The sequence below is a fragment of the Nelusetta ayraudi genome, unplaced genomic scaffold (assembly GCF_046127955.1).
Source record: "Nelusetta ayraudi isolate G7.1 ecotype Tasmania unplaced genomic scaffold, CSIRO-AGI_Nayr_v1 ptg000050l, whole genome shotgun sequence".
Lineage (NCBI taxonomy): Eukaryota > Metazoa > Chordata > Actinopteri > Tetraodontiformes > Monacanthidae > Nelusetta > Nelusetta ayraudi.
In genome coordinates this window covers 3,787,077-3,813,276 of record NW_027466100.1, presented here as the reverse complement: position 1 = coordinate 3,813,276, position 26,200 = coordinate 3,787,077, and the positions used below count along the sequence as shown (strand labels likewise).

The following is a 26,200-nucleotide window of genomic DNA, read 5'->3' as shown; positions in this document are numbered from 1 at the left end:
TTAGACACTTTTTCTTTTTCTTTGGAAGGGTAAATATTTGAATCCAAGGTTCAAATACACTGAACCGTTTAAATTCTATTGTCTGTTAAATGTTTTATACGGCATTAGTGAAGAGGACAGGAGGAGATAGTCTCGTGTTTCATTTTTTAAAACGGCTCATTTAAAGTTAGTTGATAACATTCAATTCAAATTCCTGCATCCGTCATCAAGCTTCACTTGCTAATGTTGATTAGTGATTAGAAGGAAACAATCACGACAGGTTACTCAATCTCTTTATTCATTATGAGTACAAATGTTGAACAACTCGGAGACAGTGCTTCAGCTTAAAAATATATTCATCACGGGGATAACAGTATCCACATTATGCATCGGGGGGAGGGGGGGTATAGTACAAGAAGACTGTGAAAATAAATTATCAGAACAACAATAATAATCATATTAATAAGAATAATAATATGAAACAGTGTCAGATAAGAAACCATAAACCCTTTTTCTTTGTATCCCCCATTTGTTTTCCTCAGAAAAATAAAAAAGAAACAAAATCCAGCATAATCAATTTAAAGTTGTTAAGGGGACTTTGCAGTTCATCCCTCTTCGTTCTGACATTTGTACAATATTCACAGTTACTGTTCAGCACATACTGAGCCACTAAACAGTCAAGCGAGGCTGTCAGTGTGGATAAAACTATGAGGTGCAGTGGCACTGTGTGTGTGCGTGTGTCTGTGTGTGCATGTGTGTCTGTGTCTGTGTCTCTGTGTGGCGGAACGCATTCCTCCATAGGTACCTGTACATTAGGAGCAACGAAAAACAAAACGAAAAAAAAAGTTTTAAACCAACAAAAAAACAAGCAGTCAGTCCTTTCCTTCCAGAGTACATATGCTGTCCGACACACTGCAATCATAAACAATCAATAGCTAATCAGAGACGCGGCGGCGCCGCCAAACTGGGTGCCTTTACCATTGTACAAACCGCCCTGCAGCGACAACCATGCCAGGCTTCCCACCCTCAGCCCATGGCCGTCACCATGCTGCTGTGGGACGGGTGGCCAAAGGACGGGTGTATGGGGGTAGGCGTGGGGAACATGTGTCCAGTGTGGCTGAAAGGTGCCAGGTGGCTCATGGACATGTGTCCGGCCAGTGATGCCGTGCTGAAAGGGCTGCTCTTGTCGTGCATGCTCTTGGGGAAGTCCTCGTAGCTGTCGCTGCACCGCTTGCTCTTCTTGGACTTGTTGGACATTTTCCGGTTGCGCGTCTGTATTCCTTCCTTTTTCATTGTCAGCGGCCGGTTCACCTGCATAGAAGAAAGGGGAACTTCTTTGAACTTCAACCCCAGACTATATGAATTACAATATGGGTGTAATTGTTTCTGGATTGCACAGTAATAGGTGCTCCCAGCCTGTCAAGCTCTCTGCGTGTTACCAGTGATCTGCAGCAGGACAGTTAAACTCTGGGAAATGTTTCTAAAAAAAAACATTAGGGCATTTGCATGCAATACAGTTTTTTTTATATATTGTGAAAATATGATGTGTGCGTTGCTTTATTTTCCACATTTATGTGCTACTGATATACACAGATATATTGGAGTTATCAGCTCTTTTTCATTTGATTTGTTCAAAGTAAAACGAAGATGGATGTTTTCTTGGCGCCTCCTTTAAACCTGATCACCGTCATTCTGTTGGGGGAGATTGGCGTTATGACTGTCGAGCGGCTCACACCTTCTGTGGGACGAATGTTGAGCGATAAAGATTTGTGTGAGAGTGACGGAACAGGCTCTCTCCCTTCCCTGCAGGGCACTATTTTTGTATCCGCTTGACCATCAGTGTCACTGGACGGCCATTCTCTGATGGCGGACACTTGATCCCAGGCCTGAATTGGTGATGGGCAGCAGTCAAGTACTTACGTTGTGCAACTTGTAGTAGAGGCCGCAGGCATTGCACACGGGGTCTCCGTTGCTGTTGCGCCGCCAGAGTGTGGTGGTCGTCGTTTGACAGTTAGCACAACAGGTGCCCGCTCGTCTGGCAGCCGACTGTGGCAAGAAAATACATTGAGGCATGATTACTTAACACCTCATCCACACAAATATATCAGTACTGGAAAAGACATTGTATACATATATATATGTATATATGTATATATATACACACACACACACACACACACACACACACTATATATATATATATATATATACATATATATGTGTGTTTGTATTATTGATTAAAAACACATTTTAAGATTCACCAATAAATTACCCATGTTATACAATATATATATGTATATATATATATATATATATATATATATATATATATATATATATATATATATATATACATATACATATATGTGTGTGTATACCTTCATAAATCCCCTTTTTGCAGCTGCATTCTGTGCATCAGTTTGTTTGTTTTTTCTTTTAACACATGAAAACTGACCACCCAAACACTGATGCGTTGCTGATATTTCTGATTGAAAAGCCTGAATCGCAGCGACAAAGCTATGCACTTGACTGATAAGAGGTCAAGGCAGGGGAGATTCATCAACCCCTCGCCCGAATCGCCTTCGACAAATGTTACCACCTCGGGACAATTTTCCACTTAAGGAAAAAAAAAAAAAAAAAAAAAAACATCAATCAACCGAGACGCGCTCTAATAAACGCAACACTGAACACAGGATGAATAATATTTACAATCAGTATTTTTGCGTCTATATGTTTCTGCACCTCCACCCAGCAGTATATACAGTCACGCGCCACCTTCCATTCCACCTCGCTGCCCTTCCTCCCCCTATAATAACCACCGTGTTTTACTTTCTGCGGCATGGCCGGAGAACTTGACCACCGTATAGCGAATAAGGGCTTCAGTCTTACAAATGCGAGGCCGCGGGAGGAAACAGGCGCTGGGCCGGCTGCTTTATCTGGACCGGTCAGACATCCGGATAGGAAGCAACTGGAGGGGCTGCTCAGCGCAAGACGCTGCAGCGCTGCGAGCTCCGGTCGAGCCGTGCGGAAACCGGGCCTGATGTATGAGCTCTGTGCGCCAGCATCGGCGACAGACGCGCAAATACGCGCTCGTACGTTAGAGCGCAGCTGACAGCTGTCTGCGCACTCGGAGCCGCGTGCACCAAAGATGATTTCTATCTGGTGAGTTTTTTTTTTTTTTTTTTTTATAAGTGTTTTTCACATCAAATTCCGCCGATTTTACTTTACTTTATTATCTCACACGAGATCCGTCACTTCAAAATGACTCTATGGAAACCATTGTCTGTGTGCGTGTGTTACATCAAAGTGCCCACTTATGGTTTAAAACGCTGCAAAATAAAGTTATTTAAATTCTGATTGAAGCTGCAAAGGAGAATACCAGATAATGTGACGTGTACCACCAAGTCTCCTCCCCTGGTATTTAACCTTGAAAAAAAAAAGTTTTCAAATGCAACACGAGGTAACGTGGCCCATTCCACGTGTGATAGGCACGATGGCACGTCAAGATAAGACATTTCTGACTTCTTCAAAACTGCTTTTTCCTTTGAACGCCTCCAATATTTGCTGTTCTAAGAAAATACATTTTCTTAAAAGGTTTTCAATAACTTATTCTGTTTCCACACACACACACACACACACACTTTGCATGACTCAGTTTCATTGAACGAACCCTTTTCGCTGAACACATGCTCTATAAATATTGTTTATTTTGATAAAAAATAAAAAATAAAATAAAAACTATACATGCACTATGTCAGCTCGAGGTCCTCGTCTGTTCTACGTGACGAGGCTCTGGCACGGCTATCAATGTCAGTATCAGAAGCAGCAGCAATAATGATAACAGGATCAACAGAGAGAGTCAAACCCTGCTAACAGCCCGAGTCGCAGGGGTCAGAGGTGAGCGACACACACAATGGCCGGAAGCTGATTGAGAAAATATAACTTTCCTGGAATTGTGTCCCCGCTCGCCCCACCACCTCACACTCTTTTTTTATTTACTACCTCCTCCTCCTCCTCCTCCTCCACTCACACACACACACTCTCTCTCTCTCTCTCTCACACACACTTACGTGATTCCCTTCTCTCTCATGAAACAACACTGATGCAACTCACCAGCCTGCGCTTGGGTTTGATGAGGGGCCTGTTCTGTCCGTTCATCTTGTGGTAGAGCCCGCAGGCGTTGCACAGGTAGTGTCCAGTGCTGTCACGTCTCCACAGGGGTGTGGAGGTGGCTCCGCAGTTTACACACTCACGGCCCTCTGCAAAAAAGGAATTACACAAGGGACAGTCAAGCAGCTGAAGAGCCAGTTCTTGGCTTTTGCTGTGTTTAAAAAAGAAGAAGAAAAACCCTTTGAAAAAATTGAGAAAAATCTGTGTTTTTTATTTTGGCAGGGGGGAAGGGTGCAAACTTCAGGATGTGTTTGTTGGCGTTCAGGATTTTCTTCTCACGTTAAGAGATTATTTGTATTTGTTTAGCATTTTTTATTCAGCACCTAATTTGTAAATAATTTATCTTCCAGTTGCATCGAAGCGCAAAAAGGGACAACGCAGGAAAAAAATAAACACTTTCTCTGACATCATTGTAACCAGTGCGTCATTTACTCTGAACGCAGCCACGCGATGGAGGGAATATATAGAATGTCTGAGAATTGACTATCTTCCGAGCTTATCAGATAAACAACAGGAAAATGAAATGCGAGGTACTATCCTGCAAAGGTCTTCGATAGATGACAATCATCAAGTCAACCACGACGCAACGAAGGGAATGACAGCATTGTCTCCAACTGTGAGATCGGCACAGCCTCCTTGTTTATTGTGCTTAAAAAATAAATAAAAATAAAAATAAAAAACCCGCCGCCGTGGCTCTGGCAGTGCATGCGCCCTGTAATCAAATAGCAATCAGGGCCGCGTATCGATGTCTTATGTAACGGAGAAGCGACAAACGACTCCTAGCGCCTAAACACTGAGGTTTTGGCTGCGTGCACCTGCGGATCTTCCTCTCTCACACCTCTGGGCTGCATCCAGCGCACTGCGCTGCCGCAGCCAGATCAGGCGTAATTACAGAGTCACGCTCGGCGCTTAACAAAGGCGGATTAGCGCGGCGTGCTGGAGGACGCTCCAAAAGTCTTCAGTGAAAGGATAATGGCATTAGTTGTCGCATTTCTTCAATTAAAAAGAGGAGCGCTTGATACATATTGCATTCGCGGGCGGACAGAAATAATGTGACGTGTTTTTTCGTCCGCGGCTATAAATTGCATTTTTTTTTTTTTTTTTTGCGGATTGGCTGTCAACGTTGTGAACAATAGGCAAAGAAATGGGACGTTGCCCTTCATTGTTGGTTTTATTTGTCTTTTTTTTTTTACACCTCGCCCCCTCTCCCCAGTTCTAATGAGCGCATTTTCACGGTTATTTAGACAATCAATGCGCAGTTTCGATGCGCCACGTATGTTTAAAATGAGGTTCTTTGTGATTGGTTGATTGATTGCATCATTAGCGACGTTCTTTTATATCAAATGTAATATAACAGTAATGTAAATTGTTAAGTAGCTACAATGTATTTGTTTAAAATCACATATATTTCATTAAACCCAAGTGCTTAAAACTGTTTAAAGATTTATAAGGTTTCCGGATTTCTCCTCTGTTCAGTTCAGAGCGTTCACAGTGTCTTGATCAGATCAGTGATAAGGTCATTATGCACCTTTCTCTCATGCATATATATATGAAAAAAAAATGTATTTATTTGTTTTAATTTGTTTTACATCTCTCCCTGGTGTATTTCGGTGGACTCACCGGTGCAGGAGCGTGTCTTGCCTTTGTTTTTGTGGCTGAAGCTGGGCGATGTTCCCAGCAGGCTGCCGGGGTGAAATAGGCTGCCGCCGTACTCGTGCGCCGCGGGGATGGAGTAGGTGGGGTATGTCGGTATGGGGTGGTGGGTGGTGGACGGGGCCTGGCTGCTGCACATGGAGGCCAGGCCGCCGCTCCTCAGCGGACTCGCGCCCTCCATCTTCATCCCCTCCGCCAGCGACACCTGGTACTTAATAGATTCCTTCTCGTCCATCCTGGTGGCGGAGGGAGACGCGGAGCCGGGGTCCGGGGACACGTCCTTCGGCGGCGTAGGGGGGAAGGTGTACAGGTGGGGGCTGGAGTGGGACGGCGGCGACAGCGAGGACGCGGAGACGGCGTTGGAGTTGCTGGCGCACGGGTAGACGGCGGAGAGGCCGCCGGGGGACGCGGAGCCATGGTGGTGCAGGCTGGGCTTGCTGAAGGGGCTGACGGCCCAGGCGTTGTGGTGGTGGTGGTGGTGGTGGTGAGCCGAGAGTGCCGCCTTGCCTCCGTCCAGCCAGGAGATCCCCGGGCTGTGGAGGAGGTGAGGCCGGCAGACCTGAGTCCCCGTGAGGCGAGCTGTCGGAGAGCAACGCGCATGTTTTATCTACCAGGCAAGGCGAGAGTTTAATTCAGAAAAAGAAGAAAGCAGAGACTTGTTGATTCAGCGGTTTCAATGTAATGTCCCTCCGCCCGAAAGCAGCCTTTAAATTATCAGTGATTGCCTTTCAAATGTGTCTTGTTTTCATTTTTCTTTCATTAAAATTTTTTTAAAAAAAAAATACAATAAAACAAAATAAAATACTTGTTTTATTGTAACTCTTCAGCAGAAAACAATACAGCCACTCAGCCCGTGTATTAAAAACGGCTATTGTCTTATTGCCAATACATTTGCATATCAACGTTTATAACGGCTTTGCCGCGCCTTTAGCTCTCCATTTGCAAAAACGGTTCCAAAATTGTCATTTCAATGACATGACGTGACATGCCATGTTATTATTATTATTATTGTTATTATAAGGCTATTAATGCTGAGCGGATCTTACCGTGCGCCTGGCTGTATCTGGCCCTGGCTGAGTTGTGATAGTACGGGTTCCCCTGCGAGTCCAGGTGATTAAAGAAAACATCCACCTCGTCCGGAGGAAGGAGCTGCGCCGCGGGCTCCATGTAGTTGTGGCCAAGGCCCGGGTGATGAGAATCCGGGTGCTGGCCGTTGAGCACGGCGTGGTGATGCATCCAGCGGGGCTGGTCCGCCGCCACATCCATGTCTGGAGCTCTCTCTGAACGGACGGTCAGCGAGTATCCAGGCGGGAATGTGCTCTAAAATACAGGCTACTGATCCTTCACCGGATCGCAACTGAGTCCATTAACAGGATCTGCGAATTGGTTTCTGTGTTTCCCCCTCCTTCCCCTCTCTTCCTTGAGCTCGAGGAGCGGAACTCTGCAACAAGAAGCAAACATGAAAGGTCAATATTTTTTTGGAAGCGCGCGCGCGCGCGCGCGCGCGTGTGTGTGTGTGTGTGTGTAGTGTGTGTAGTGTTTGTTGTGCTCAACTCTGCAATTTTCACTCCTAAATAGCGTGATGATGTTGATGATAATAATATTTAAAAGAAGTCATTCTACCTCTCTGTCCGTCACTGTTTCCTCCAAAGCATGCAGTCGGCTCATGCCTCCGTGGACACCGTCCTTGGTCGCCTCTGGCTCGGGCAGCTCTCGTGTCCTCGGCGGCTGTTTGTCGGACTAAACTCCATCCACGGGGACGCGGAGCAACACGTATATGTGGCTGGCAGCAGGGCAGGGTTGTCAAACCTGGGGGGCGGGGCCTCCGCCGACAGCCTGGACTCAGCCAATGGCGCGACAGGCTTCACTCACGGGGGCGGGACGCAGGAGCAGAACATTACTGACATATTTCTATAATATGAAAAGCAACAATCCGGATGCTTTATTCAGACTCTTTTAATATATATATATATATATATATATATATATATATATATATATATATATATATATATATATATATATATATATAGTAGGGTAAATCAAAAGTGCTTGGTATGTTTTTTGGACAGGCATTCCCCGCGTCTTGTTTTTTTTAAGTGGCTTAATGTAGATTAAAATGAAACACTTGCTGCATTTAGGAACTGTAATAAAAGCAACATTTTTTTTTTTGTTTCATCCTCCACTAAACAAATCAGAGAGTTGAATATGTCTCGAACCTCGGCGTCCAAACACAACACAACACTTCCCCTCGTGATAGTGTGTGTGTGTGTGTGTGTGTGTGTGTGTGTGTGTGTGTGTGTGTGTGTGTGTGTGTGTGTGTGTGTGTGTGTGTGTTCATTCTTGGTTATTCAACAAAGATATTATTTAATTCCGGTAAAGAAACCAGATGTTTTTGTGTGAGCTTGCCTGATTAAACAAAAGGTCTGTCTGATCACGCGGCCAAAAAGCCGAGGCGTGCGTGTCTCTCTCTCTCTCTCTCTCTCTCTCTCTCTCTCTCTCTCGCTCGCTCGCTCTCGCGCTCGCTCTCACCTTCTGAGTGACAGACAATAATTGTGGAGGGAGCGCGTGCAGCCCCGACCAGCCGACACTGCCGCCTGCTTGACGCCGTCTCCTGACGTCAGCGCATCGCGGCCAAGAGGGGAAGGAGGGGGAGGGGGGCGGGGGGGGAGGAAAGGAAAAGCGACTGAGGAGATGAACTTTCTCTAGCGCAGAGAGACTGAGAGGAGGAGGAGTGGGGAGGGGGGTGTCCAGGTCTTGATTGCGAGTGTGCTGCTGCAGTCCCGGCGGATCAGCTCGGAGGACACTGCAACTGATATTTACTCTTTGGCAGCCCTAGAAATACATGGAGTGGCTGCCAAGTCCTCCTGACCCTGCTGTGATTTCCAAGAACAGACCAGCGCAAGCTCAGAATAACTCTAGTGGAATCTAACAAATTAGATTGCATTACATTACATTAGAAGTTTGAAAGAAAATGTGTAACTTTTTGATGATCTATCTAACTATCTATCTATCTATCTATCTATCTATCTATCTATCTATCTATCTATCTATCTACCCATCTATCGATAGATCTATCTACCGATAGATAGGTAGATAGATAGGTAGATAGATAGATAGATAGATATCTAGAGCCACATTTTAGTTCCTTCTTCTCTTTATGCTGGTTTTATGTGTTCAAGAAGATCAGAAATACACAGCCGACGGAATATCATTTCATTTTCTTTCAATTTTTCATCGAAAACACAAATCACACGTAAATGTACGATTTAAACTAAAATATAGAAAAATATAAATAATCTATCTATCTATCTATCAATCTATCTATCTATCTATCTATCTATCTATCTATCTATCTATCTGGAGCCACATTTTAATTTCTTCTTCTCTTCATGCTGGTTGTATGTGCTCAAGAAGATCAGAAATACATACAGAAAATGATTATCTTTTTCTTTCAATTTTTCATCGCAAACACAAATCACACACAAACCTACGATTTAAATATAATATAAAGAATCTATCTATCTATCTATCTATCTATCTATCTATCTATCTATCTATCTATCTATCTATCTATAATAATAATTTAGACAAACGGTATATAGTGAGTTCATACGGTAAAATAAGGCTGAAGGTGCAGAGCGGAATGGGATTATTTCTACAGAGAGAGCGCTTCTATTGAGCCAGTGTTAAGAGGAAATCTACCGTACAGAGTGGAGAAAGCAGAACATACCGGAGGGACAAGTGTGGCAGTATTAGAGCTCATCAACATGATAATGTGGAAATACACATGCTTTGAGTGTGAGCCCTTTTGATCTGGCGTGGCGATAAAACCTTATCGGCAGCAAACATCCACTTCCATTTTAGGATTTGACATTAATTCAATCCGCCCTTTTTTTACTGCTCTTTTTTCCTCGCACGAGGACCAGGAGAATGAGGTCGCGGCCCGATTCAGCGCTGAGAATCTCATTATGGGACTGCCATTGAATAGAAGGGCTTTACCTTATCAGAAAGATAGGCCTAAATAAAAATGAAATGTCACTTTTCGTGTGTTAATAATAATAATCGGCTGTTATATTCAGTGACATGTATTCGTTAATTAAAAGACAAATACATTTTTGGTAGATCTTCGCATTTTTGTTTTTGTTTTTTGTATTTTTTTGTATTTTTTTTTATTTATTTTTTTTGCTGCTGTATAGCAATGTTGAAAAACTATTTGTTTATTTATTTGTTTGTTTGTTTGTTTATTTATTTGAAACATATTTGTCTTTATTGCACGTGGAGCTCCCTTTTGAGTGGCGAGTGCGCGTGAAGGGAGAAAGAGAAAATCCACTGCTGCCGAGGCTCCTTGGGTCTCACTGATTTAACCCATCCCGGGGTGATTTTTCATCGGTGCTGGCTAATCTTTGTTCTTTGTGAAGATAATAAATAGCCTAATCGTTATCAGCAAGCTGCTGGAGGTGTCGGGGAGAATGGGGCTGATCGGCCGGGGAAATAGGCTCCAAAGTGCCGCGGAATAAATGGCATTTCTTATCTCCCTCTCCCAGATTATCGCCGCCTTTTCAAACTCGCACAACAAATGCATCAAATGCAGGGAATGCATCGTTTACCGCACCCGATCTGTGTAAATGATGCAAAGATACAGGAAGAAGTGCGCGTGGTGTGCTAGCAATTAATGCTGTGCATGTGCAAAGTCTTTATTCGCAGTGGGGTTTTTTTTTTTGTTTTGTTTTGTTTTTTGGTTGTTGTTGTTTTTTTTTTTTTTTTTTTGCCCTGCATAAATTTGGCCCCATTTTCCCATTATTATTTTTTAAGTTATCTGCAGAAGCCATCTGAGGTTCCGGTTCTTTGTTGTGAGATCTTATTTGTTTCATGCTGGACTTTGTCGGATTTAGAATAAAACAGTCGCAGACGCTTCCACACAAGCAGAAAAATAGATCTGCCTTGGAAATGTTTTGGTAAATGCAAGGCAGCGGTACCAGGCCACAATAAGACGTCGCGCACATGTCGTGTTTATAAGATAATTGCATTTGCAAAGACAAGGCAAAGGCAAGGGATTTATTTTTTTTTATTTACTTTTATCGCGGTTTAAATCTTACATACACACTGTTTGGTTTTCTTGTTAACTAAGACACCGCGTTTCTATATATATATATAATTAATATTTTAGTCCCAAGAATTTACAATTTTTTGCACAAAAGTACCTTGAATTGCTGTTATTCGCCAAGAGAAAATCTGCTGACACACAAAGATACAGGGAAAATATAATCTATAAGTAAAATATACATACATATAGATAGATAGATAGATAGATATTTTTAAGTACTGTGCCGAAGATGTATAATGGGTGTGCGTGGTTATGGCAGAGAAAAGGTATTTTTCCATTATATACAAACGGGATGCTTAATAACTTGGCAGCTGCAGGAGCTCTGGGTGCTGCTGATGGTCTCCAGGGTAACAGAGATAACAGCGCAGTCATTTTCCATATCTTACAGTCTATTATATTCAAGGATTAGTTCTCCTTCCCGAAAAGGTCAAACATAAAGTCAAGCCAACCAGGAGTGCACCTCCTCCTCTTCCTACACCAACACCATCCGCACCACCCCTTCCCAATACAGTGACGGAGCAGTTCCTTTCTTCTCTTCATAGTCGAATCTCACGCGCTGACCTTTTGTTGATGGATGCACACCACAGTTATGGCTTTAGTTTTAGTATTTTAAATGGAAAATGTGTTTCTGATTGTATTGTTATTTTAGTACCATACCGCCTGATAGTGACTGATTCATCCCAATATGGTCACAGTTTCTGATCAGGAACAAAGCTTCAAGATTTGGCATTGTTTTGGTTGTGCAGGTCATATTTGTCATTTCTGACAGATTATGTTTGTTTAATAACATCAACATCAACATGTATGTATGTGTACATATATGTATATGTATATATATATATATATATATATATATATATATATATATATATATATATATGTATATGTATATATATATATATATATATATATATATATATATATATATATACATATATATATACATATATATATATATACATATATATATATATATATATATATATATATATACATATATATATATATATATATATATATATATATATATATATATATATATATACATATATAAATATATACATGTAGAGAGAGAGAGAGATGAATATATAGTGAAATATATACACATACAGCATATGTGTATTTATATATATGATTTTTTTTTTTGTATCAACCTCTACTGTAAATGCAAAATGTGGAAAAGTTTGGAGGACTTAAAAAAAACTTTTTAGTGTTTAAGAAATTTAAAAAAGAAGATTATATATATATTTAGATATACATATAGTAAACTCACTTTTAGATTTGAGAGTTACTAAAACTAGTTCCATGTCCGAAAATACCGTTTGCATGGATGATGATGTTTGTTGCATTTAGATTAGAAGCTTACACAAATGCAATCATCGGATTCATGTAGATTCAGTCATTGAATGAAATCAGCCGTTTTTATGGCCATCAATTTTTTTTTTTTAAATTAAAGGTAGATTATTGGTTCAGTCAAAAACTGAAACATTTGAATTTAGTTCAGCTGTTTACACTCAAGTCACTATATTGCGCTTCAAAAAAAGGGAGAAAAAGAAAAAAGACAAAACAACTTAACTCACCAAAATGATGTACAGGTTTACAACACAACACAATAGGAAAACACCACAAATAGGAACACAATAGCCAAACCAAAAAGGTCAATTGATGTGAAAATAACCTTTATGAAATATCAGTAGTGGAAAATGTTGAGCTGCTGTCTCCTTCATCTTTGGCTCCATGTATTTCTATTACATATATTATGTCCTTGTTGTAAATTGAGACACATATTTTGCAAAAAAAAAAAAAAAAAAAAAAAAGTCTTTAGTTTTATTTCTTTGGAGGCTTCCCCCTCCATTTTCTTGTAAAGACTCGTTTCATTGCAGAAGAAAGATGAATATTTTCAGGGCTGTGTGAGAACAGATTCTGTTCGCGCCAGGAAAGACGCTGCCATTTGGAACAGTCGGGCAGACAGTGACACCTAGAGGAACACCCTGCACGCAATTTTGTACTCTCCTGATCCTACTTGAAATATTCACTGCTGCTATGGAAGTAGCAGCTGAGCTGACTGCACTGAAAATCTGAGGACTGAATGTTTCACCGTCGGATTATTGATTGTTCACTTCTATCTGTATCTGACACCCGATATACTTATTATTAGCAGTTATTAATAGTTACGATGCTCTCAGGGACAGCTAGTTTTGCAATCAATAAGATAGGTGTGTAGTTTTATATTCTGTATCACTTGTGATGTGTTTAACTTTTATACTCTAAACTAACTGTTGGATTTTATGGAATCTGTCCAGTAAACGACTCTTTGATTTGATTTGATTGAACAGAAGGAGGGTATTGCAACTCTTCCATGTATTAATTAAAACAGACTTTGCCATTAGCGTTTTTATTTCTTTTTAAGCATGAAAAAGGCCCAGAACGTTTTTTTTTAAAAATATATTTTCATACATTTCTGCAATTTTTATTTATTCAAATTTAGAACATTACCATTGTACATATATATCATACACAATGTTGTGTATTAGTGTCCCGTGAACTGTTTTTTTTTTTAAACTTTATTTATTTATTTATTTATTTGAACTTTCGCTGCCTTCTTTGCTGTTGTCAAAATGAAGCTGCAGTTCCAGAGGCTGTGTACTGGCTGCAAGCGGCTGGACCGGTGCTGTTGCATCCACAGTGTTGGATCATGTGGATCAACTGTGTCCTAAAAAACGCATTTACACAATAAAAAAAATGACAATTTGATGCGTGCTCCCTTAAGTGACCATTACATATGAGAGGGTTAATGTGAACGTGGAGGCACACTGACTGTCTGTCAAACACAGCTCATAACACAGCAGTGATTAGATTTCTTCGAGCTCGCTGTGTGTCTCCTTAAAGTTCGGAATTGATCTCTTGTCTCATTGTGTCTAGTCCTGAGAGAAAGTCTGCAGTTAACCCATTACAGGTCAGAGGTTCACTACTTCACTTCCTGCCTGGAGAGCAGCAGGAAGTGAAAGTTTACAACACCTTGTCACTAACAACCTGTCAATCAGACTCTGTCTCACCGCAGCTGTCCAAGGAATTGTAGAATTAAAAACATCTTTTTTTTTTCTGTTTCCCGACTTGGGTGAGATCGTCTAACTCAGGCATTCTGCATGAGCTTGGTGTGCGTCTGCTCCAGCGTTGTGAGGACTCTAAATATGTTTTTAATCAACGGCCTGAAAGAGTTTTCAAAGCGAGCATATTTAGACTTTTTGGCAAATCATAGCGATGAAATATCTTGACATTTTCCTCCTATACGCTGCAACACAGAGGTTGGTTTTGCTTCCAGTGCGGTGGGGGTTGGGTGGGTAAACAGAAAACGGCAGACAGGGAGAAGCTGCTTTAATAGGTGACTAATCAAAGGGATGGTTAGTCCAATGAGTGTGTGTGTGTGTGTGTGTGTGTGTGTGTGTGTGTGTGCACTGCAGGTCCAGAGTGAAGAGTTTATTCTATTATAAAGGAAACTTATTGCAAAGATATTGCAATGCCAGACTGACCTGTGCGCTTCACACACTGAAGACACACACACACACACACACACACACACACACACACACACACATACACACACACACACACACAGAGGCCTGCAGAGGGAGAGAGAGAGACAGTGAGAGAAAGAGCGAGAGAGAGAGAGTGTGTGTGTGTGTGTGTGTGTGTGTGTGTGTGTGTGTGTGTGTGTGTGTGTGTGTGTGCAGGGGCTTGACTTGACAAAGCAACAGAGGGAAGAGGAACGCAACTGAACATTATTAGCTTCTTCCCAATCCACACACACACACACACACACACACACACACACACAAGCAGCCTTTCTTTTATTTGGCATTTTTAAAAGCAGCGTGCATTTGTTTACATATTAAGTGTTGAACGTTTCGCGGCTCCCGCGTGGATTATGATGAGCTGCTTGTGCCCCCCCCCCTGCCGTTTCCCTTTCACGAGCATTTGTGTCAGTCTGCATTATCAGATTAGATAATCCTCTGATTTCTGAAATAGAATCTGCCTAAACAGCATCCACATAATCAGCATTCATCTGCTCACCTGTCCTCCCGCCGCAGTGTTTTCCCTGCAGTTTGATGGATCAGACGGAGACAATACAACCCCCCCCAGAAAAGCTGATAAAGTGATCTTAAAAGGTAAATCTCCATCGAGCCTTATCAAGTATATCCTTTGTTATGTGTAAATATTTAGCAGTTTCAGGATTTAAACATAGTTTAGGTCTATATTTTTAGACATTACAGTTTAAAAGCACCCTCGGAATGTTCTTTTCCATGAATTAATGATTGTATTATTGTTTTATAATGCCATATTAACAATAGCATCAGATGTACTACTTTACCGGTAGCAGACTTGTGTGTGTTCATGGTGGTATAGGAAAGTGGTTCTGTCATAACTAACTTACTAACTTACTTACTTACTAAAAAGCAGATTCAAAGTCCTGGCCTGTTCTCCAGTTAAGTAGACGAAGAGTATAAAACAAGATTTTTCAAGAGAAAGGTTTTGTAGTGAGTTGTTTACACAAGATAAAAAATGTGGCTAAAATATATTTCGGTGGCGGCCCTGCGATGAACTGGCGACTTGTCCAGGGTGTCACCCTGCCTTCGCCCTAAGACAGCTGGGAGAGGCTCCAGCAGACCCCCGTCACCCTGAATAGGGATAAGCGGGTATACAAGATGAATGAATGAATGATATTTTGGTGGCATGGATCCTAGACAAAGAGCAAAAAAAATACTTTCAACAGAAATGATGAGAGATTAAAACTTGTGCTTAGGAGGGCCAAAAGCCCTTAAGTATTTGGACATCTGCCTGTTCTGGGGAAATGTTTTAAAAGTCTCAGTCTGTGGGCAAAAATGTTATTCATCCATTTTCTATGTATGCAGCTTCCTCCTGCTCTCAGTGCTGTGTGGGTCGGCTGGAGCCTCTCCCAGCTCAGGGTGACACCTTGGACAAGTCACCAGCTCAACGCAGGGCCACGACAAACAACCATTCACCCGTTCACACCTACAGACAATTCAGAGTTCCCAGTTGACCTCACATGCTGGTTTTTGGACTGTGGGAGAAAGCAGGAGAACCCGGACAGAATCCACGCAGACACAGGGAGAACATGCAGACTACCACCCAGAAAGGCCCCAGGCCCAGAATCAAACCCACGACCTTCTGCAGTGAAGCGACAGCGCTAGCCGCTGCACCGCTAACCACTGCACCGCTAACCACTGAAGAATCTGTGAATGTTGCTGTGAAAGATGAACCACTGTTACATATTTAGGAACTGCTCTATGAATATATATACACACATTCAGAAATGAAGGCCAAAAACACACTTTGATTTTCAGATCAGACTTTTACTTGACTGCACACCACCAAAGAAGAGCACATGCTGCTCGTCGTTACACACATTGTATGGTGAAAATGTCCCTCAGTCATCAGAGCTCTTTCCCAGCAGACGGCCCTGCAGGGTTCAGGGCTCGGCCATTAAAAAAAAACGAGAAAAAAAAACGTTCTAGCCCTTTTGCGCGCAGATGTAGAAACAGTGAGAGATAGAATGAGGCCTGCCTCCCTCCCCTCCCTGCCTCCCCCAACTCCCCCTGCTCCTCACCACATCAGGATACACTTGTTCTGGTGAATTCCGGTTTCAAACGGAACGCTACCTCACTTTGGTTTTCTGCTGGACCAGTATTAAAGCAGGCACACGTTGTCTGTCAGTGGTCCTGTGGTCAGGGTGTGTGTGGGTGGGGGGGGGGTCTAACGGCCTGCTCGCACCTTTCAAAACTCATCCCCCCCCGACCCCCTCTCCTTCCTCCGGCTCAGCCCGCTCCCGCCTTCGCACGTGTGCCACGTGGACCCCCCCCCCCCTCCCGCCTCCACCTCCTCTCCACCCAACCCCCCAAAACTCCATCGACACGACATTTAGATTCACGAATAGAGTCGAGTCGGCCGCCGCCGCTCGCGTCGCCGATAACGGCATTAACGTTCACGGATGTGCACGTGTGCGCACAAACACGCGTTAGGCACATGCACTGCATAAGGCAGCGTGGAGATTAGTCCATACAAAGCAGTTGGCGACGTCAGGAATTAATGCCTCCACACGCACTGAACTTTTCCTTTGACCTCCAGCCTTCACTTAAGGCGCCCCCAGTGTCAAAAGAGCAGAATGCAATGAGACTTTTAAAATGTGACGATATGAAACTGTTACGTGAAGAAGAAAAAAAAAATCATTATTCAGATATTAGTTGGTTTGTTACTTGTTTTTAATGGCTATTCTACATCATGTGTTTTTCTGATTGAAAAGGCAATGACAGAAATGGGTTTTGCTCATTTTCCATGGCACACTGATTTGGAGGAGTTACCCCAAATATTTTGATTTCCATGGAACTCCCCACTCGTCTTTCCTTGTTGTCTCCATATTTTTGCCTCTTGGTGTGACGCGCTTTTCCTGGGCCTTCCGCTGTGACTTGGCCAGAAGAGAGGAAATCCATTTTCCATGTTTTCTGTTTCCTAAGCAACATTGCCACCTGCTGTTAAGTGGTAACAGCACGACGGAACAACTCGGGGCCCATTCAGTCAAGTTTAGGGGTCAGTGGTTGAGACAATTTTTGTGACAAAGACTTTCTTTATATGAAAATAAGACCAGTAGCGGGACTTGTTTGCTCTTTAAAGGTCCTTCCTGTGATGAATCCCCAGAACTTGACATTGTTACAGGCTGACTAATGACAGAAAAAGTTATGTTTGTTATGTTATAGTTTTTTACTATTACTATTATTATTATTATTATTGTCATTATTATGATTATTTTAAAGTTAGACATGCAACAGCTGTGTAAATTGATAATTCCACTGAGGGATTCGAACCAAATAGACTATGTGTGCCTGCAACAAATTGAGCCTGCATTACAACCTATAGTGTAAAGGTTGTTCTGTGCAAAGTGTGCATATTGCATTCATCTGGAGATGTATAATATGTCATCAGGAAATTTCCCTCAGAGAAACACCTTCTCTGAGGGATGTGCTTGCCAACTGCTGCCCAGGCTGTGCTTCCGGCCCTGGGGCTGCAGATCCTGCAGGTACCCCTCGAACACTGTAACCCCACCACTATCACCCCAGCCCAGACACTGAGCCAGGATACTGTGGTGACACACCCCTGGCTCTCTGTTCCTCCGTTGTCAACAAGACTGATGGACACAAAAAGGCATGGGAGAAAAGGCATTTTGGCATAATACATATGTACATACAAATGTATGGATTAAAATGTATGAACAGATTTACTTACATATATATTTCTTGTTAAAGTTCTTTGTAAAGCGGCCTTTGAGTGGAACAAGTGAAAACGACGTGTTTGATTGTGCTGTTCAATGCAAATAAATGACTGAGTAGACTGAGTAATTGTGTTAGTAGTCAAATATTTAAATACCACCCAACTATTTCAAAGCCGTTTGCTCTTGTTTCAATGACCAAATTAATTTAATGTTGTGTTATTATTGTGTCTTTCTTTGTTTCCATTTCATCATCATCGTGGACCTAAGGTCGACTTCGCATGAGGCCTCTAGAGTAAGACTTTATGTCATGACAAAAGCCACTAGGTGGCAGCAAACAGAACTTTTACCATTTGGCATTAAGGAGAAATACGACAATGGCAACAAATGTGCGGGACTAATATTAGACGCTCGCCTCTTAGGAGAGACTAACAGCTCATTGTGAACTGCTACTGAAATAGCTGCAGGCTTTCACACACACGATGTGAGAGGCTCACAGGCACACAGGCTCACATGTGCACATCAAAACTTAGAATTAACACAATGACTGACAGTGAACTCCCTGAGAAGCTGCTGTCAGTAAGTAAGAAGTGCAATTCAAAGTGCAAGAGCAAATACATGCAGTAGGACTTTAATCAACATCATATATGAACATTCCAAAAGGCTTCTTGAATTACTACAATGTTGTTACAAAAACCATGATAAAATAAAGTAGTGCAAGAAAAAATACATCGTTCAAGTCATTTAAGTGCATTGATTACAGCAATAACAATAGTAATAATAATCAAACCCTTCTCCACTCTCTCTACTCTCTCTTTATGTAACATATTTTACCTTCCCTCTCACCATCACCCAGTGTTTTAGAAGTGTTACATCTAAAACACACTGAGCCACGGCAAAAGGACGAGCCGTCCATTTGACACCTGCGCCCAAAGAAGCAGTATTCCATCGGTGTGCTCACGGCGTGCATGTGTAGTGGCTTCTGAGTGCAAAGCCCCTGACGGGTGGCATCATTCTGACAGAATGAGAACAGTGAGCAAAAGCGACCGCTCTAAAGTTGGCCTTCTACCTGCTCAGGGTGAAAGCACAGGCTTCAGTTTTAGTTTAGCACGAATATAGCCGCTGCCTTGAGAGGGTTTTAACAGCATTTGGATGGCTGTCGCACAAGTTTTGTGTTTATGTTTACTTTTAAAGGTCCAGTGTGTAAAATTTTGCCTGATTTTCAATTTTTATATTTGTAAAAGCATAACATACTACCCATAAATACAATAATAAAAACTTACACTCACAGTACAATAAAAGTAATTTGCTTTTCTCATATATGAATATGCTCCCAGTTAGCTGCCATCTTGCACCACCATATTTCTAAGGAAGCCTGGTGTGGACAATCCAGGTCACCTGAGAGAGCGTTTCCTTTTAAGGGTGAATGCTCGCATCCTCAATTAAAACAGCAACAGACGACTGTAGTTCACTGGTAAGCTTGGGACAGGAAGGATGAGCGAAAGAGCGCTGCAATCTGCAATGTAACCACTTGATGTCGCTGTTTCTTCTGGGAAAAAAAACACAATTACACACTTAACCTTTGAACTGCTTTTTGGGATTAGCCCTCTTTCTTCTTTCTTCTTTTAGTTTCACTGATGGACTGATGGATTTTCTCGAATAAAATTACATTAAAGAATCTTTAATTTTAGTTTATTAACACACTGACACATTCAAATATACAGTAAAAAAAAAAAAAAAAAAAGACTTAAGCAATACTTTTGGAAACAGTTTGTGTTTAATCATGGAACTTTGGGTAATTAGCATTCCTTACAAAACAGTGATTGGGGTGCCACAGATCATTCAACAGTTTTAATGAACAGTTTTCTTGGTTGGAATTTACTTCCATCAGACATCCTTCGAAAACAGATGACACGATTCTTTTCATCGAGTAAGTGTGAACAAACAAGTCCAATTAAATGTTTAACACATCATTTCCAGCACATTCATTTCTTCAACCTTCACCGGATACATATCCATTCTTCAACGTGACACCAATGGCCCTTTCCAGTTGAAACACTTGCTGCCATCAGGGGGTCTCTAAAAAGTTCCTGGGTCTCGTCTTCATCTCCACCCTTTTGAAGGAGTAGCGCTCTCCAGTGCGACCATCGGTCAAGATGTACCACGTCCCCCAGTAAATGCCGTCCGTCACGCCGCTGTAGCGCCCGTGGTAATACCGGCCGTTCAGGTTGGCCGCCAGGCAGGCGTCAAACCACCAGCCTGCACCGTAGTACTGGCCACAGTTGCCGCCGGAGTAGCGGTCGTGGTCTCGGTCGGCGGTGCTGAAGGACCTGCCGTCGTGGTTGTAGCGCTTGCTGTAGCTCAGAGCGTTGCCCGCGTCGCCGGAGTATTCCCGCGCTGTAAGCCGGTACCTACAACATCAAGCATTTTGGTTCGTTGGGCCCCGAAAGTAACAGAGGATGAGCCTTGCAACATTTCAGCTAATGTCCTGAATACATTCCAGTTTAGTTTTTCCTTTTTAAGGGCAAAATATGAAACTTAATGTTTTAGCTTTCAACAGTTTCCGTGTGATTCATGACACCGCAGTTACATTTGTAACCTTTGTTTTATATTTTGTCCTTAAAAAGAAAAAAATAAACTGGATCTGAGCTAATCTGCATTTGAAGAGGAAGAGCGGCACTTTTTATTTTCAAACAGCACTTTTTTCCCAGATCAAGCTAATGTATATGTTGACTCAAGCCAATCAGTTGAAGAAATTGCTGCGGTACATACCTGCATGCAACAGTGCGAGTTGAGAAATACTAGCAACAAGATATGACTCCTGCCTTTTTGTTTACACTCAAAAACTATGTTAGCAAAAAAAAAAAAAAAAAAAAAGCCTTTACATTCTGTGAAAATATTTTCAAGCACTCTCACTAAACACTGCGGTCTTCTTGTGTTTTCTTCGAAGACAAATACTGATAATACTGTTCATACATGCTGTTCAATCATACTTATGAGGAAAAACGTCCAGTGTGTAAAATTTGGCTTGATTTATGATTGCAGTGCAATAAAAGTGATGTGGTTTTTCTTCACGTAGAAGGTTCTCATTAGAATATACAGAGATCAAGTGTCTTGCTCCTAGTTGGCTGCCATCTCGCACCGCCATTTTTTAAGGTAGCCCACTTGACAGTAAACTAAATACGAAACACACTGTCAGGCAGGCTTCCTTAAAAATGTACACGCTGGACTTTTAAGCATCTATTATTTCACCTTTGCGCCTCTGAGCCCACTTTGAAGTTGCTGTAAGTGGCCTGGCGCCTCTGCTGGTGCCAGTCCTCCAGCTCGACACGGAGCTGGTGCTGGCCGGCGGCTGTGAGGGCATGCAGCGCCGCGTTCCCCAGCCAGTGCTCTCCCTTCGGACTGCCAAACCCCTCGCGGTATTCCTGCCATGTCCCGTTGAAGTCCAGCGAGCCGTGCTGCCGCGTCTGGACCACCGTCCAGCCGCCGCCCGCCGTCTCCATGTCACATTTAGCCTGAGCCAAATCAAAGACACCGATACGCAGCCCAGATTTTCAAGTCCCATAGATATCGCGGTTCATGCTCAAAAAGGGGTCGCCTGTTCGTTTGGTTTACGACTGCGGCGGACGCGAAAATACCTCCAGTGCCGGCCGGTGCAGGTCGGGCTGGATGGTGTAGATTCCACTCTCTTTGATGCCCAGCTTGTAAATCTCTGCGCAGTCCTGAGGATGCAACCTCTCCAAGGGGGCCACTAGGAGCAATGCAGAGTTGAATTTTTAGAATAGGTCAACAGCAGCGTGCCGTGGCGGGACTTAGCGGCCCTACCCGTGGGTGGATGCTGTGTGATGCTCTTCAGGAAAAGCAGCAGGTCTCTCTCGCCCTCTCGCCCCACGGCAGCGCTCTCTGTCAAAGCAGGCAGATCGTTCAATCGGCAGTGTTGGCAGCGACGGAATTCTCGTGGCTGCCCACACATTTCATGCGACACAGGGGTCACTCCAGTTCAGATTAAATCTCTTTAAAGGTCCAGTGTGTAAAATTGAACTTGATTTATGATTTTTATATTGGTAAAAGCTTAACATACTGCCCATAAATACGCTAATGAAACTCTATACTTGCAGTACAATAAAAGTGATTCGGTTTTCCTATCTACGGTTCTCATAATAATATACATAGAGTAATAAGGGTCTTGCTCCCAATTAGCTGCCATGGACGCCTCCATTTTTTAAGAAAGCCTGCCTGACGGTGGCCTAAATACCAAACGCACTTTCAGGTGGGCTTCCTTGACAATTTTACACACTGGACCTTTCAGTGTACATTACTGCATCTGGATTCAGACACGTTTTTTTGTCCTGAATTCCAGCAGGGGGGCCATGAACGAATAATTAACCAAAAATAATCTACAGATGTCCAGAGCCCACACAGTTTTAGGTTTCTGATTTGAACTGATGCATTGTTCCACTTGTTTGGAACGTTACATAAAGAAGGCGGCGGTGAGTTGGATGTCTGTGTCCTTTGTGACATCACAAAGGGCTGATACTCAGACCTAAATGTTTTAGCACGCGGCTTTCTGGAGAGGAGATCAATCTATTTCTTATCAAATCGAACAATTCTTATTTGTGGAGAGTCGCATGTATTTCATGGAACACAAGTACTGTCGTTCATCGCTGGGGTGAATCTCGCACAAAACGCCACCTTTCAAGCTTCCCCACAGTGTTTCTGTGTTTGTACACGTTTTTTTTCTCTCTCTCATCGAGCGCCTCAGTTGAATTCCTATGCACTCACCTATGACCAACACTTAGCCAGACTCATTGAGGTTTTGTTTACTATGTGCGGGGGAGTGAGAGCAGTGGCATTTGTGCGTGCGCGTGCGTGCGTGCGTTTTTGCACGTTTGCCTGTGCTTCCGCACAGGTGACTGCTTTCCGTGCTCTCCAACTCACGCAGTCGTTTGGCCATCGCTCCCAGGGCCTGGCTGTGACAGTGGAGGTCACACTCGGTCAGCACGGCCGCCATCAGAGCCAGGATGGCCCCCAGGGAGCTGCTCTCCTGGCCGCCGCGGCTCCAGGGGCCACCCGTTTCCTGGAGAGAGTGCACGCAACGCTGCAGCTGGACCAGACGCTCTCTGACGCCGGCGTTCTGCAAACAGGAGAACACGCTCGTGTCACACGAAGGAAGGGCCCCCCTCGAGTTTCACTCTTCTCGCCGTAAAGACACGGGGCAATTCAAACACAAAGAACACTCATTGAGAGTGTTGGAACGTTCCATCTGCGTGGTTTTGTCACCTAAGTTAAGTGATGAAAGTAATTAAATAAGATTGTGACGATGGCAAGCAAACCCTAAATGTCAGTGTAGACAATCACATCAACACCAAAAGGACGGAGAGGAACATCCTGGCCGACCGTTCTCGCCCTCTTGTCTAGTCAATTTGAGCATATGAAGTCTGGAAGGAGCCTTCAAAAGGTATTTTATTCCAAATGCCATTAGCATTCTTAACTCAACATAAGTGACCGAACCACAGACCAACCTTCTGTTTTCACTGTATTTTCCTCTTAACTTATTCTGTATTTTATCTCTTATGGTGTTTGTATTTTTACTGCTGTCCTTGTCTTTCTAGTTGGCTCCTGTGTTGGTGAGCCAAAGACAACTTTCCTGCTTGGTGGACAATAAAGGTGTATTCTATTCTATTCTATTCTATTCTATATGAAGGCCCTGAGTTTTGCTCCTCTGGCTGCTCTCGCTGAAAGACGCCGCGGGGCCATTCAAACGCACGGAACACGTCCCGAGGGGGATGCCCTGTGCCCAGCACACGGCCTAAGTCAGTCACTGGTTACCACAAGCCCTCGCACACCTGTCGCAGCATGACCTCACTGCCGCCGTATGACGAGGACACATCCAAAGCCGACCTAATTTTATCTTCTACGATTGCTCGCTGTCTTTGCTCTGTGAATGTCAGGTGGTGCCAAGTTTAATGTGCCCCACTGTCCCTCGAGATCGGACCTGCGGGGCCTGGTTGCAGACAAGAAGTTGCACTCAGGCTCCTGGGAGCACGCGTCCGAAAATAAGAGGGCTTTCAAAAGCGGTCGGCTTTGAGCGAGTACAAATAGAATCCCATAGATGATTGAAATGAGAAGGGCATTAGTCAAAATGCTCACCCTTGGCTGAACTTGGGGGAAATTGCGTCTATGCTCCACCTTACGGGGGACGTCTGAAACGGCTCGAAGTGCGACTCCCGTCCTGCAAGTCGACGTCCCCGGTTGAATCTCACAGGTCCTGGTGGCCGCTCCTGCACCCGAGCCTGGCTGCATGGGCGCAGCCACCAGACTGTCCGTGCATGGCGGGTACGTGCAGGCCAAAGTTGCATTTGACGACAGCAGCGCTCCGACGTATAGAGACAACAGAGGGAGCAAACCCAGGGAGCCGAGCGGAATCATGGAAAAACTGATAGAAGGATGCAAACTGTGACCTGACCTTTCTTCTGAACTCTCTCTGAGGTCCACCTTCACTACCACTAACTGGTGCCTCCCTGGGCAGGAGGTGCGATCCCGTCTTTTTCCCCCTCTAAATAATTCTATTTCGGTCCTTGTCTGTCTTGCTGCCTGTTTTTTGTGCTTCTTTCATCCTTTTCTCTCTCTGCTAGTCCTCTCTTTCAGTTCACCTCACTCCTTGTCCTCCTCATTCTCCTGCTGTCTCTCTGTTCCTGAGGTTGGTTTGGCTCAGATTCCTAGATAACTGTGGCACTCTTTGCTGTCTGACACGGACTAATGCACCCACCCCCTCACACACACAATCTGTCCATCTCCTGAACTCATCCCATTCTCTCTCTCTCTCTCCCAGACTCCCACACAGCCACACACAGAGCCTCATGTTTAACCACACACACGCGCGCGTACGCACACACACAGAGACACAGAGACACACACACACACACACACACACACACACACACACACACACACCCTGTGAATTTATACACCAATAAACTTGTCTTTCAGGTTAATTGACCATTTTAATTCTGTAAATGAGCTCTAGACCTGCCCACATGATTTGGATCTTTATAACTTGCTATTACATCAGTTTGTGTAACATTTACTGCACAATTTAAACAGATGCACACACACACCTCTTTCCTTATTCACTAACGTGCATACACAGCAGTGCTTCAAGAGATAAAATGTGTGGCAGACACTTCAGGTATGTGGTTGCTTCCCTCCTGTGAGTCGTTTTGTCACTCACATCCTTTTGTGCTACATTGTTTGTGTTGACAAACGTTCCGAGGAGGCCATAAAGACCTTCCATTCAATAGGCGCACGAAGGAAGGAATTCCTCTATAAACACGAGCCATCAGGTTCCTGCAGAGCCACACTCCCGCTAATAAGGAGCACAAACACAGACGCACACTTTTGCAGGGTTGCAAAGTGGGAAAGTTGTACATTTTTACAAAATGAAAAAATGATGTTCTAATCTTGGGGTATAATGGGGGTACGGGTGCATTAAGTGGTTTATTGCCTTTACAAAAAAAAATGGCAAGTGTATCATATTATTTTTTTAAATGTTATTTTTCATGGACATTTCGGTCTTATAGACCAGTCAGTATTGAGTCTAAAAAAAATTGAATAAAGGAATAAATTGGGGGAAGAAAAAAAAAACAACTACGTTGTTTTGTAGCCTATATTTGCTCCGGAATATTGATCTACGGAGCTTCAAAATATTGGTGACTAGAAAAGACGACAAAAATTCAGAAGAACACGTTGACACTGCCCTCTAGCGGTACTAAATCTTTTACATCATTACAATTAACGACAGACAAGTTTAACACGTCATGGTAATGATAGAAACACGTACACATATATGTGTCGCTAAATTTTAACTCGGATTTCCGGCGCCTTGCAGCTTTCAAAATGAGCAAGCTGCCACTGACAAGCAAATACATTTTCACATTTACAGCAGACTAAAATGGAAATAAATATAATTTAAAACGTTTAAACGCTGAATACACTGTGTAATTAAGACTAAC

General features: G+C 43.1%; 3 protein-coding genes and 1 long non-coding RNA gene across 5 annotated transcripts in view; 1 reads left to right on the top strand and 3 right to left on the bottom strand.

Annotated features, from left to right (window-relative positions):
- pfkfb4b (6-phosphofructo-2-kinase/fructose-2,6-biphosphatase 4b) overlaps positions 1-26,200 on the bottom strand; it is an 82,567-nt gene that overhangs the window by 29,714 nt on the left and 26,653 nt on the right. The window lies entirely within an intron of this gene.
- On the bottom strand, positions 256-7,570 carry gata2b (GATA binding protein 2b). 2 transcript variants are annotated; one of them, XM_076037061.1, is made up of 6 exons: positions 7,426-7,570; positions 6,849-7,243; positions 5,770-6,381; positions 4,093-4,238; positions 1,900-2,025; positions 256-1,290 (listed from the first exon to the last, which is right to left on the bottom strand). In XM_076037061.1, exons 2-6 carry the CDS (start codon positions 7,066-7,068, stop codon positions 1,006-1,008), a joined length of 1,389 nt encoding a protein of 462 aa, XP_075893176.1. In that variant the 5' UTR covers positions 7,069-7,243; positions 7,426-7,570; the 3' UTR covers positions 256-1,005. The 2 variants fall into 2 exon arrangements, with proteins under 2 accessions (XP_075893176.1, XP_075893177.1); XM_076037062.1 differs by having other exon boundaries at positions 5,791-6,381.
- On the top strand, positions 13,654-16,287 carry LOC142895782 (uncharacterized). Its single transcript, XR_012928255.1, has 3 exons — positions 13,654-14,214; positions 14,998-15,075; positions 15,820-16,287. It is a non-coding gene; the product is annotated as an uncharacterized LOC142895782 (long non-coding RNA).
- Positions 19,947-25,698, bottom strand: LOC142895943 (fibrinogen-like protein 1). Its single transcript, XM_076037316.1, has 6 exons — positions 24,339-25,698; positions 23,127-23,322; positions 22,014-22,091; positions 21,827-21,939; positions 21,441-21,703; positions 19,947-20,599 (listed from the first exon to the last, which is right to left on the bottom strand). The coding sequence occupies exons 1-6, from the start codon at positions 24,615-24,617 to the stop codon at positions 20,257-20,259; spliced, it is 1,272 nt and encodes a 423-aa protein (XP_075893431.1). The 5' UTR covers positions 24,618-25,698; the 3' UTR covers positions 19,947-20,256.